The 13,971-nt window shown below is 42.2% G+C and overlaps 1 protein-coding gene across 1 annotated transcript in view; it reads right to left on the bottom strand.

The window, feature by feature from the left end:
* disp3 (dispatched RND transporter family member 3) overlaps positions 1-13,971 on the bottom strand; it is a 310,321-nt gene that overhangs the window by 8,967 nt on the left and 287,383 nt on the right. Inside the window, exon 18 of the mRNA XM_072244981.1 lies at positions 10,046-10,159. Coding sequence (XP_072101082.1) covers positions 10,046-10,159 — 114 coding nt within the window. The remainder of the gene's footprint in view (positions 1-10,045; positions 10,160-13,971) is intronic.

The raw sequence follows: 13,971 nt of genomic DNA, 5'->3' as shown, positions 1-13,971 counted from the left end.
ATGCAGTTTAATGTGGATAAATGTGAGGTTATCCACTTTGGTGGTAAGAATGGGAAGGCAGGTTATTATCTAAATGGAGTCAAGTTAGGAAAAGGGATCTAGGTGTTCTTGTACATCAGTCACTGAAAGCAAGCATTCAAGTAAAAGCAGGCAGTGAAAAAAGCTAATGGCATGCTGGCCTTCATAACAAGGGGAATTGAGTATAAGAGCAAAGAGGTTCTTCTGCAGCTGTACAGGGCCCTGGTGAGACCACACCTGGAGTACTGTGTGCAGTTTTGGTCTCCAAATTTGAGGAAGAACATTCTTGCTATTGAAGGAGTGCAGCGTAGGTTCACAAGGTTAATTCCCGGGATGGCGGGACTGTCATATGTCGAAAGATTGGAGCGACTGGGCTTGTATACTCTGGAATTTAGAAGGCTGAGAGGGGATCTTATTGAAACATATAAGATTATTAAGGGATTGGACACGCTGCAGGCAGGAAGCATGTTCCCACTGATGGGTGAGTCCAGAATCAGAGGCCACAGTTTAAGAATTGGGGCTAGGCCATTTAGAACGGAGTTGAGGAAAAACTTTTTCACCCAGAGAGTGGTGGATATACGAAATGCTCTGCCCCAGAAGGCTGTGGAGGCCAAGTCTCTGGATGCTTTCAAAAAACAGATGGATGGAGCTCTTAAAGATAGTGGAATCAAAGATTATGGGGATAAGGCAGGAACTGGATACTGATAGTGGATGATCAGCCATGATCACAGTGAACGGCGGTGCTGGCTTGAAGGGCTGAATGTCCTACTCCTGCACCTATTGTCTATTGTCATTCATCTTATCTAGGCTTCTCTTATTTTAAACACCTCTACAAAGTAACCCACAAGCCTCATTCATTCTAGGGAAAGCAGCCCCAGCCTATCAAGTTTATCCTCATAACTCAACCCTAACAGATCCAATTTTACCCCACAAATTACAGACATGACATTCCATGTCCAGCTGCTGATCCATGTTCTACAGTATTATAAAGTATTACAGTACAGGGTGTTGGTGAGGCCACACCTGGAGTAGTAGGAAGTTTTGGCTCCTTTACCCAAGAAGGAATGCAGTAGCATTGGAGGCAGTCCATAGGAGATTCACCAGGCTAATTCTTGGGATGAGAAGGTTGTCCTGTTAAGAGGTATGAAACAGGATGTGTCTGTATTCTCTGGAGTTTAGAAGGGAATGTGATTTTACTGAAGCATATATGATCTTAAAGTGACATAACAGGGTAGAAGTTGAGATCTTTTCACAGCAGGAGGGTCTTGAACAAGAGGGCATAGTTTCAAGATAAAGAGACAGTCATTTCAAATTGAGGTGTATTGAAACCTCATCTCATAGATGGTAGGGAATCTCTGACAATCTCTACCCCAGAGAGCTGCGAATACTAGAAATATTTAAAGTACAGTTAAAAAAATTCCTGAAGGATTTGAGGATTGAGGTCTTGGAGAACTGGAATAGAAGAGAAAATGCGAGCTGGAGGAGATCAACTTGAGGGGTGGAGGGGACTACTCCTGCTCCTAATCTCTTATCTTCTGATAGGAATTGATCAAATTCCATGGACAATTAACCTGCAAAGGTTTACTCAGAATTGGCTGTAAGATCTTTGATGAGGTTTGGACTCTGAATGGCAACAACCCTTAACATTGACTTACTGAGAGTTACTTCTGAGAAACAAGCATACAACAAATTAAGTTTTATACAAATTGGTTCAACACCAGTCTAAATAACTGCCTTGTGTTTGGTGATTATATGTATGTATTTTGGAAGATATTATTATATTTTGATAACATTGCTTCTGTATTTGACTTTGATGTGGCCTGATAAACCATGGAGATATCCTTCTAACTTAATTTTAGTTCAGCAAGTGCAATAATGAGTTCCCGTAAAGCTGAAGAGTAAAAATGCAAGACCAGGGGACCCTGGATATTGGGAGATATCAATGGTTTGATAAAGAAACAAAGGGAAGCATATCATAAACACACAAAATGCTGGAGGAACTCAGGAAGTCATGCAGCATCTATAGAGGGGAATAAATTGTCAATGTTTTGGGCAGAGGCCCTTCATCGAAACTAGAAAGGAAGGGAGCAGAAGCCAGACTGAGTAGGTGGAGAGAGGGGAAGGAATACAAGCTGGAAGTTGATAAGTAAAACCACATGAGCAAGAAGATGGGTGGGAGAGGAGATGAACTAAGAATCTTGGAGGTGATAGGTGGAAGAAGTGAAGTTCTGAAGAAGGAGGAAGCTGATGGATGAAGACTGTACACTATGGAAGAATGGGAAGGAAGAGGGTAACTGTTGGGAAATGATGGGCAGGTGAGGAGAAAAGGAAGGATGAGAAGGTAACTAGGAAGGGGAATAGAAAGAGAGCAGGATGGGGCGGGGGGGGGGGGGGAGAAATGGCCGGCAGTTAGAGAAATGAATGTTCATGCCATCAGGTTGGAGGCTACCCAGACAGAATATAAGATGTTTCTTCAACCTGAGTTCGGCCTCATGGTGGCAGTTGAGGAGGCTGTGGACAGACATGTCTGAAAGGGAAGTTGAAATGAAATGGGTTGCAACTGTGGGATTCTGTATGTGTGGAGGAATGAGCACAGGTGCTCGACAAAGCTGTACCTCAATGTACTTTGTGTCTCACCGCTGTAGGAGGGTGTATTGAGAGCACAAATATGATAGATGACCCCAACATATTTGCAGGAGAAGTATTGCCTCACCTGAGGAATTTATGAAACTTATAGAGTACTGGGACTTAGGGAGGCCCTTCAGTGGTATGGAAAATGTGCATAGTACTAGGACAAAGATTAAAGATTAAAGTCTGTCACGAGCCTTGTGGCCCATTAGGCCGGTGCTTATGTTGGTTTCCGTGGCATGAAGCAACTGACAGTACAAGACTCCCCCCCCTGCCCCGGATAGGACACCAGTCTATCGTAAGGTTAACCCCCAGCATTTTTGCCGGTACCCATTCTCAGCTGGGTAGACTGGAGCATTGTGTGGCTAAGTGCCTTGCTCAAGGACACACACGCTGCTTCGGCCAAGGCTCCAACCCAGGACCTTCAGATCGCTAGTCCAATGCCCTAACCACTACTAGGACAAAGAGGGGGTACAAAATATTACTAGCAGATAAAATTAAGGAAAACCTATAAGTATAATAAGAGCAGAAAGGTATTAAGGAAAGAATGTGGTAATTAAGGCAATCAATGTGGAGCCTGATGATGCGGACAAGGTCTTAAGTGAATTCTTTTCAAGGAGAAAGATGCTATAATTTTGGTATTGGTTGATTATTGTCACTTGTACCAAGATGCAATGAAAAGCTTGTCTTGCAAACTGTATATACAGATCAAATCATTACTCCATGCATTGAGCTAGAATAGGTAAAAGCTACCAAAAAGAGTGCAGTTCAGGTAAATGGTAAAGTGCAAGATCATTATGAGATAGATTGTGAGTCCAAGACTCCACCTTATTGTACATGAGGTTGTTTAAGATGCTAGCAGTGGGATAGAAGAAGTCCTAGAGCCTGGTGGTATGTCCTTTCAGGCTTTGGTATCTTCTGCCTGATGGGGTGGGGAGAAGAGAGAATGCCAGGGGTGGGTCTAGGGTAGATTTCAATTGGGATGGTGAAATTTCACAGCATGATAAGATGAAAAAAGAGGAGATACTAGATATTAGGCATAAGGGTGAATAACTCCCTAGGGACTGATAAAATGTGTCCAGGGCAGTTTTGGGAAGCAAGTGGAGAGATTTTGGAACCCGAATGGAGACATTTCAAACTCTGCTGTTTACAGGTGAGGTGCCAGATGACTAGAAGATCTCAAACATGGTACACAACAGGAATAAGCCAGGTAATAAGGCAAGAGTAGCTAACAGGAGAAGTCAGGTGTATGAGGATTACAGTGGAGTAAAGGGAATTATTAGAATTGATTGGAAAATAACACTGACAGGGATGATGGCAGATCATCAATGGCCGGAATTTCTGGAAACAATTTGGAAAGAACAGATATATACAACCCAAAGAGGCTAACAACGGAAGTCAAAGTCAATGTAAAAGCAAAAGAGAGGGCATATAATAGAACAAAATTAATTGGGAAGTGAAAGGATTAGAAAGCTTTCAAATACCAACAGAAAACAGATACAAAAGTCATTAAGAAGATAAAGGTGAAATACAAAAAGAAGCTAGCCAGAAATATTAAAAAGGATACCAAAAGTTTCTTCAGTTACATAAAGTGTAAAAGAGAGGCGAGAGTGGACATTGGACTGCTGGAAAATGATGCTGGAGAGGTAGTAATGGGGACAAGGAAATGGCAGACAAACTGATGAGGTATTTTGCATCAGTCTTCACTGTAGAAGACACGAACAGTATGGCGGAAATTCCAGGTGTCAGGGGTCATAAAGTGTGTGAGGTTACCATTAAATAGGGAGAAGGTTCTTGGGAAACTGAAAGATCTGGGGAGCAAGGACATGGCAGACCAATTGAATAACTACTTTGGTTCAGTCTTCACTAAGGAGGACATAAATAATCTTCCGGAAATAGTAGGGGACAGAGGGTCCAGTGAGATGGAGGAACTGAGGGAAATACATGTTAGTAGGGAAGTGGTGTTAGGTAAATTGAAGGGATTAAAGGCAGATAAATCCCCAGGGCCAGATGGTCTACATCCCAGAGGGCTTATGGAAGTAGCCCAAGAAATAGTGGATGCATTAGTGATAATTTTTCAAAACTCTTTAGATTCTGGACTAGTTCCTGAGGATTGGAGGGTGGCTAAAGTAACCCCGCTTTTTAAAAAAGGAGGGAGAGAGAAACCGGGGAATTATAGACTGGCTAGTCTGACATCGGTGGTGGGGAAACTGCTAGAGTCAGTTATCAAAGATGTGATAACAGCACATTTGGAAAGCAGTGAAATCATTGGACAAAGTCAGCATGGATTTGTGAAAGGAAAATCATGTCTGACGAATCTCAAAGAATTTTCTGAGGATGTTACTAGTAGAGTGGATAGGGGAGAACCCGTGGATGTGGTATATTTGGATTTTCAGAAGGCTTTTGACAAAGTCCCACACAGGAGATTAGTGTGCAGACTTAAAGCACATGGTATTGTGGGTAAGGTATTGATGTGGATAGAGAATTGGTTGGCAGACAGGAAGCAAAGAATGGGAATAAACGGGACCTTTTCAGAATGGCAGGCAGTGACTAGTGGGGTACCGCAAGGCTCAGTGCTGGGACCCCAGTTGTTTACAATATATATTAATGACTTAGATGAGGGAATTAAATGCAGCATCTCCAAGTTTGCGGATGACACGAAGCTGGGCGGCAGTGTTAGCTGTGAGGAGGATGCTAAGAGGATGCAGGGTGACTTGGACAGGTTAGGTGAGTGGGCAAATTCATGGCAGATGCAATTTAATGTGGATAAATGTGAGGTTATCCACTTTGGTGGCAAAAACAGGAAAACAGATTATTATTTGTATGGTGGCCGATTAGGAAAAGGGGAGGTGCAACGAGACCTGGGTGTCATTATACACCAGTCATTGAAAGTGGGCATGCAGGTACAGCAGGCAGTGAAAAAGGCGAATGGTATGCTGGCATTCATAGCAAGAGGATTCGAGTACAGGAGCAGGGAGGTATTACTGCAGTTGTACAAGGCCTTGGTGAGACAACACCTGGAGTATTGTGTGCAGTTTTGGTCCCCTAATCTGAGGTAAGACATCCTTGCCATAGAGGGAGTACAAAGAAGGTTCACCAGATTGATTCCTGGGATGGCAGGACTTTCATATGATGAAAGACTGGATTGACTAGGCTTATATTCGTTGGAATTTAGAAGATTGAGGGGGGATCTTATTGAAACGTATAAAATCCTAAAGGGATTGGACAGGCTAGATGCAGGAAGATTGTTCCCGATGTTGGGGAAGTCCAGAATGAGGGTTCACAGTTTGAGGATAAAGGGGAAGCCTTTTAGGAACGAGATGAGGAAAAACTTCTTCACACAGAGAGTGGTGAATCTGTGGAATTCTCTGCCACAGGAAACAGTTGAGGCCACTTCATTGGCTATATTTAAGAGGGAGTTAGATATGGCCCTTGTGGCTAAAGGGATCGGGTGTATGGAGGGAAGGCTGATACAGGGTTCTGAGTTGGATGATCAGCTATGATCATACTGAATGGTGGTGCAGGCTCAAAGGGCTGAATGGCCTACTCTTGCACCTGTTTTCTATGTTTCTATCTGAAGGTAGATAAGTCACCTGGACCAAATGGCGTACACCACAGGTTTCTGCAAGAGGCGGGTGAAGAGATTGTGGAGGCATTGGTAAAGAATCAATTGTTTCAGGCATCGTTCTGGAAAATTGGAAAACTGCAAATTTCAATAAGAAGCAGGATAGAATTAGTTGATGTTGTGTACTTGTATTTTCAGAAGACCTTTGACAAGGTGCCACATACGAGGCTGCTTAACAAGCTATGAGCCCACATGTTACAGGAAAGATTCTAGCGTGGATAAAGCAGTGGCTGACTGGCAGGATGCAAAGAGAGGTTGGCTGCTGGTCGCTTGTGGTGTTCCACAGGAGTCTGTATTGGGACCGGTTCTTTTTAAGTTATATGTCAATGATTTGGATGATGGAATTGATTACTTTGTTGCAAAGTTTGCAGACAATACGAAGATTGGTAGAGGGGCAGGTAGTTTTGAGGAAATAGAGAGGCTACAGAATGACTTAAATAGATTAGAACAATGGGCAAAGAAGTGGCAGATTTGGAATAGAGTGTTGTGAAATGTATGGTCATGCACTTTGGTAGAAGAAATTAAAGGGTTGACTACTTTCTAAAAGGAGAGAAAATACAAAAATCTGAAGCACAAAGGGACTTGGGTGTCCTTGTGCCGGATTCCCTAAAGGTGAATTTGCAGGTTGAGTCTGTGGTGAGGAAGGCAAATGCAATCATAGTATTCATTCCAAGTGGATTAGAATATAAAAGCAAGGATGTAATGTTGAGACTTTATAAAGCACTGGTGATGCCTCACTTGGAGTATTGTGAGCAGTTTTGGGCCCCTTATCTTAGAAAGGATGTGCTGAAACTGGAGAGGGTTCAAATGAAGTTCATGAAAATGATTCCAGGATTAAACAGCTTGTCGTATGAAGAGCGTTTGACGGCTCTGGGCTTGTATTCACTGGAATTCAGCAGAATGAGGGGTGACCTAATTGAAACCCATCAAATGGTGAAAGGCCTTGCTAGAGTGGATATGGAGAGGATTTTTCATATAGTGGGAGAGTCTAAGACCAGAGGACACAGCCTCAGAATAGAGGGGCATCCTTTTGGATCTGAAATGTAGAGGAATTTCTTTAGCCAGAGAGTGGTAAATCTGTGGAATTCATTGCCACAGGCATTGTGGAGGCTATGTCCGCATGTATATTTAAGGCAGAGGTTGATAGATTCTTGACTGATCAGGACATGAAGGAAAATGGGAGGAAGGCATGAGATTGGGGCTGAGAGGAAATGATGAAATGGTGGAACAGACTCTATGGGCCAAATAGCCTCATCCTGTTTCTATGTCTTATGGTTTTATGTTAGTTGTAGGTCAGTTAGACTAATGTCAGTGTTAGGGAATTATTGGAAAAAATATCTGAGGGCCAGGATCAATCTGTACATAGATTTGATGGAATTTATCAGTCACATTCAGCATGGCTTTTTTTGCTGGAAGATTCCATCTCATTAATTAAATTTAGTTTTTTTTTAAAGAAGTAACTAAATATATTGAAGATAGCAGAGCAGTTGATGATGTCTAATGGACTTAGAAGAGTACTGAGAGGCTTAGAGGGGATCTGAGTAACATTTTTTTCATTCACAGGATAATTGGAATCTGCAGGTGGTGGAGGGAGGCACTTACAGCATTTAAAGATCATATGGACGGGCAATTCGGGCAATTGAATCTCCAAGGCATAGCAGGCTGCAGACCAATTGCTAGTATATGATATTAGTATGGATAGAGTAAATAGGTTAAACATAGGAGATTTCTAGAGGAACACACACAAAGTGCTGGAGGAACTCAGCATGTCAGGCAGCATCTGTGGAGAGGAACTACTTGATTCTGCAAACCTTGACTCCGTTTTGGGATGAGACCATTCATGAAGACTGGAAAGGAAGGGCGCAGAAGCCAGAACAAGAAAGTGGGAGGAGGGGAAGGAATACAAGCTGGCAGTTGATAGATAAAGCCAGATGGGAGAGAAGGTGGTTGGGTGTGGGAGAGGAGATGAACTAAGAAACTAGGATTGAGAGGTGGAAGAGGTGATGGGCTAAAGAAGGGGGAATCTGATAGGTGAGGACAGTGGGCCTTTGAAGAAAGGGAAAGAGGAGGAACACTGGAGAGAGATGATTGGCAGGTGAGGAGAAGGATTGTGAGGGGAACCAGAATGGGGAATGGGAAAAGAGAGAAGGGAAGGTAAGAGAAATTAGAGTAATTGTTGCTCTAGCCATCAGAATGGAGGTTACAGAGATGGAATTTGAGGTAGCAGTTGAAGCCATAGGCAGACATGTCGGATGGAAACAGGAAGTCAAATTGAAATGGGTGGCGACTGGGAAATCCAGCTCTTTGAAGGTGCTTGATGAAACAGTCCCCCAATCTACGTTGGGTATCACCAATGAAGAGGAGGTCACACCTGGAGCACCAGATACAGTAGCCTCACCTGGAAGGACTGTTCTGCGCCCTGGATTGTATTGAAGGAGGAGGTGTAGGGGCAGGTGTGGTACCTATCTTGCTTGCAGGGTTAATTGTCAGGAACAAAATCAGTAGGGAGGGATGATTTGACAAAGAAAGCAGAGAGCAGGGAAGGGTAGGAAACGTGCTTAGTGGTAGGAACTGATTGAGCCAATGGGAATATAATGGAGTTGAGATATGTGGAATCAAGTTCGGAGGGACAGGAGCGGGTAGAATTAATATCACAAGCAGATGGACTCTTACCGATGGTCAGCTTTGACACGTGGAAGGGCCTGTTTTTGTGCAGTGTGGCTCTATGACAATTCTTCTTACTTCTGAGCTAACTCTGCAAATCCACTTTCTGGAACAAGGTTCATAGCCCTGCAGTTCACACCAAGTACACAACCAATCTTCCTACAAGATAACCTTAATGCTTCATAACTTTCAGGCTTTCTCGCACTGAGGATTGACTCCACAATATAACTGAAGGAGTGTCAAGAATACATACACATTTAGCAATGTGTACGGTATATGCTCTATGCAATTACTTGTTGTTTTGTGGTTATCTGAACTTTTGGATCAAGTTATCAGTTATTGACAGGGTGGTGGGGTGGGGATATGTCTCTACCAAAGGAGGTGTAAGGCTAGCCTGCAGGTCACCCTTGGGAAAGGTGTAGCCTCCTGGTCAGGGTCATATAAAGTCATTGGAGTAGGTAGTGGATGGTCGTATGAGCAGCTGGTGCATACTACGTCCTGGTTATGGGACCACAGATGCCGGGCAGACAGTCTCTGAAGTGCATTGATAATGGCTGGGGTCACCTGTGTTGCTAAGACACTGCCCAGAAGAAGGCAATGGAAAACCACTTCTGTTGAAAAATTTGAAAGAACAATCATGGTCAAAGACCATGATCGTCCACATCATACGACATGTCACATAATGATGATGTCATATGACACATCAAACAATGATGGTCATATCAGTCATTGAGTTTTCTTCATATTATTAATTAGTGACAAAAATTGAGTTAACTGTAATAGACTCTAAAATCCTAAAACATAATTAGCATGCATTTTATTAATATTGAAGAAAGCAGAGTGATATTGGTCTGTTTTGATGCTTCACCTTTTCTCAGGTTTATGCAACTAATTGTGTTGGAAGTGCAGTTAGTTTTATGTTAACGCTTCTCCTCATGTAGTTACTTAGCTACTGCCATTATGGGTATTGAACAGAACAGCAATTCTGCTTCTACACTTCTACAATGAGACCGAAAGGCTCCATCAGACAACTTATCAACTTACTTCAATCAACATTGCAATTAGTAGGGTGCATAACAGACAGCACAAAATATATATTGTTTGTCTTACCTAAAATGGTCAAGAGCACTGGTAGAAGTAGTAGAACGTGAGTGGTAAAAATAGCAACTGCTGCGACACAGATTATCAGAGAGAGCATCAAACTATACAGTGCACTCTGAACACCTGCGGAGGGAGAACAGACATTGGTGAGCTCTCTGAGGCATCTCAAAAGAAAATGGAACATAGAATCTACTTAAACATAAATCTCCAACCTACATCACAGACAACCACAATTCAGTTAGCACCTTAACTTACTTCTAGATTTTCAGCTTTGTGTATATCCATTGGGGATCTCCTTGTTCACTGACTTGTGTGATACTAAGTAATGCACATTTGTAGTCTGCTCTAAAACTGTTTTTATTCCTTTGCTGCACAGTAATAAACTGGCCCTCACACAGAACAATAAAATCAATTATAAGTTGAATGTTTATAAATTCAACTGCTTATGAATTTTGGGTGCTAGGTAAGTAAAATTGGTCTGACGAAACTGATTTTGCTGTATTTTTTAAATACTGAATACATTATGATGCATTGTAGTGGGATGTCATTGAAACTACAAGCATATTATCACTGTATGCTTTTACCAGTGGAAATTCTGCATGTCTATTTTCTTGTATGTGATTACTCTTCACACCTCAGCATGCCACCACACCTTCTGCTCTGTAGTTCATAATCAAGCTTTATAACCTTACAAGTATGACCTAGAAATGATTGTACAATTATGAACCTCAGGAAAAAAGTTTGATCACATGGTCTTTGCCCAACAGCATCACTTACCTTAAATCAAAAATGGTGATGAGTACAGAATCATTTACTTCAAATTAGAAAGGGCGGTGAATTGAGACTGAAGGTGTTATATTTGAATGCATGCAGTACAGTTTATGGAATAAGGTCGATGATCTTGTAGTGCATTTAGAGATTGGCAGGAATGATGTCGTGGGCATCCCTGAGTCTTGGCTGAAAGAAGATCACAGTTGGGAGCTTAACATCCAAGGATACACATTGTATCAAAAGGACAGGCAGGTAGGCAGAGGGGGTAGGGTGGCTCTATTGGTAAAAAATGAAATCTAATCCTCAGAAAGAGGTGACATAGGATTGGAAGAAATAAAATTTTTGTGGGTAGAATTAAGAAACCGCAAGGGTAAAAAGACCCTGATGGGTGTTACATACAGCTCTCCAAAAAGTAACCAGGATGTGGGCTAAAACAGAAGATAGAAAAGGCATGTAAAAAGGGCACTGTTGTAATAATCATAGGAGATTTCAATATGGCAAAGTGGGAAAATTAGGTTGGAGCTGGATCTCAAGAGAGGAAATTTGTAGAATGCCTAAAAGATGGATTTTTAAGAGCATCTTGAGGTTGAGCCCACTGGGGGAATGGCAACTCTGGATTAGGTGCTATGTAATGACCCAGATTTGATTAGTGAGCTTAAGGCAAAGTAACCCTTAGGAGACTATGATCATAATATAAGACCACAAGATATAGGAGCAGAATTAGGCCATTTGGCCCATCAAGTTTGCTCTGCTATTTCATCATAGCTGATCCATTTTTCCTCTGAGCCCCAGTCTCCTGCCTTCTCCCTTATCCCTTCATGCCCTGATAAATCAAGAATCTATCAACCTCTGCCTTAAATATACCCAATGACTTGGCCTCCACAGCCACCTGTGGTAATGAAATCCATAGATTCACTACTCTGGCTAAAGCATTTCCTCCTCATCTCTGTTCTAAAAGGACACCCCCTTATTCTGAGACTGTGTCCTCTGGTCTTAGTCATAGTCCTCAGCACCCACTTAATCAATGTCTTTCAACATTCAATATGTTTCAATGAGGTCACCCCTCATTTTTCTGATTTCTAGTGAATACAGGCCCAGAACCATCAAACAATGTTCATTTGATAAGTCTTTCAAACCTGGAAACATTTTCGTGAACCTCCTATGAATCTTCCCCAATGTCAGCACATCCTTTCTTAGATAAGAGGTCCAAAACTGCTCACAGTACTCATAGTGAGGCTTCACCAGTGTTTTATAAAGTCTCAACATTACATCCTTGCTTTTATATTCTTGTCCTCTTTAAAGAATGCTAACATCACATTTGCTTTCCTCACCACTGACTCAACCTGCAAGTTAACCTTTGGGAGAAACTGTATGAGGACTCCCAAGTCCCTTTGCGACATAGATTTTGGAATTTTTTCCATTTAGAAAATAATCTATGCTTTTATTTCACCTACAAAAGTGCATAACCATACATTTCCTGACACTGTATTCCATCTTCCACTTCTTAGCCCATTCTCCTAATCTGTCCAAGTCCTTTTGTAGCCTGTCTACTGTTTCAAAGCTATTTGCTCCTCCACCTATCTTCATATCGTCCACAAACTTTGCCACAAAGCTATCAGTTCCATTACCCAAGTCATTGACATATAACATAAAAAGAAGCGCTCCCAACACAGACCTCTGTGGAACACCACTAGTCACTGGCTCCCTTTATTTCCACTCTTTGCCTCCTGCCATCAACCACTGCGTTGTCCATGCTAGTACCTTCCCTGCAAAACAATGGGCTCTTAACTTGTTAAGTAGCCTCATGTGTGCTTCTTGTTGAAGGCTTTCTGAAAATCCAAGTACACAACGTTCACTGATTCTCTTTTGTCTATCCTGCTTATTATTTTGTCAGAGGATACTATCCGATTTGTCAGGCAAGATTTTCTTTTCAGGAAACCTTGCTGACTCTGGCCTTTATAATGTGCCTCCAAGTATCCCGATACCACAACGTTAACAATCAACTCCAACATCTTCCTAACCACTTAGTCAGACTAACTGGCCAAAAATTTCCCTTCTTCTGTCACTTTCTCTTCTTGAGGAGTGGAATAACATTTGCAATTTTCCATTCCTCCACAACCATGCCAGAAGCAATGGATTCTTGAAGGATCATTACTCATGCCTCCACCATCTCTTTCAGAATCCATATGGGTGAATACCATCTGGTCCATGGGTAGAAGATTGACTGACTGGCAGGAGGTAATAAAGGGGCCTTTTCTGGTTAGCTGCCAGTGACCATTTATGTGCTGCAGGGGTGGATATGGGGACTGTTTCTTTTCATATTATATGTCATTGCTTTGGATGAAGGCTTTGTGACCAAGTTTGCAGATGAAAGGAAGATAGGTGGAGGGCAGGTAGTATAGAGGAATTAGGGGGTCTGCAGAAAGATTTAGACAGATTGGGGGATTGGGGAAAGAACTGACAGATGGAATATCATCATGCACTTTTGTAGGACTAATAAAGGTGTGGACTATTTTTTTAAATGGAGGATGATATTCAAATATCAGAGGTGTTGAGGGATTTGGGAGTCCTTGTGCAGGATTCCCTGAAGTATAACTTGCAGGTTGAGTCGATGATAAGGGAGACAAATGCAGTGTTAACAGGGGCTTTATAAGGCATTGGGCAGACTGCACTTGCAGTATTGTGAGCAGTTTTGGGCCCATTAATCTAAGAAAAGATGTTAGTATTGGAGAGGGTCCAGGGGAGTTTCATACAAATTTTCCCAGAACTGAAAGGGTTAACATATGAAGCATGTTAGATGGCTCTGGGCCTGTACTCGCTGGAATTTCGAAGAATGAGAGAGGATGTCATTGAAACCTACCGAAGAGTGAATGTGGAGAGGATTTTTCCTATAGTGGGAGAGTCAAAGACCAGAGTGCACAGCTTCAGAATTGAGGCATGGCCATTTAGAACAGAGTTGAGAAAATATTTCTTTAGCATTGGGGGCGGGGGTGAATCTGTGGAATTTATTGCCATAGAAAGCTGTGCAGGCCAAGTCATTGAGTATATTTAAGGGGAGGTTTGACAGGTTCTTGATTAATCATGGCATCAAAAGTTAAAGGAAGAAAGCAGGAAAATGGGATGCAGAGGGATAATAAATCAGCCATAATGGAATCTCAGAGTAA

This window comes from Mobula birostris, chromosome 27 (assembly GCF_030028105.1).
Source record: "Mobula birostris isolate sMobBir1 chromosome 27, sMobBir1.hap1, whole genome shotgun sequence".
NCBI lineage: Eukaryota > Metazoa > Chordata > Chondrichthyes > Myliobatiformes > Myliobatidae > Mobula > Mobula birostris.
Note: the sequence above shows the minus strand (reverse complement) of the source record. Positions and strands in the feature narration are given on the sequence as shown.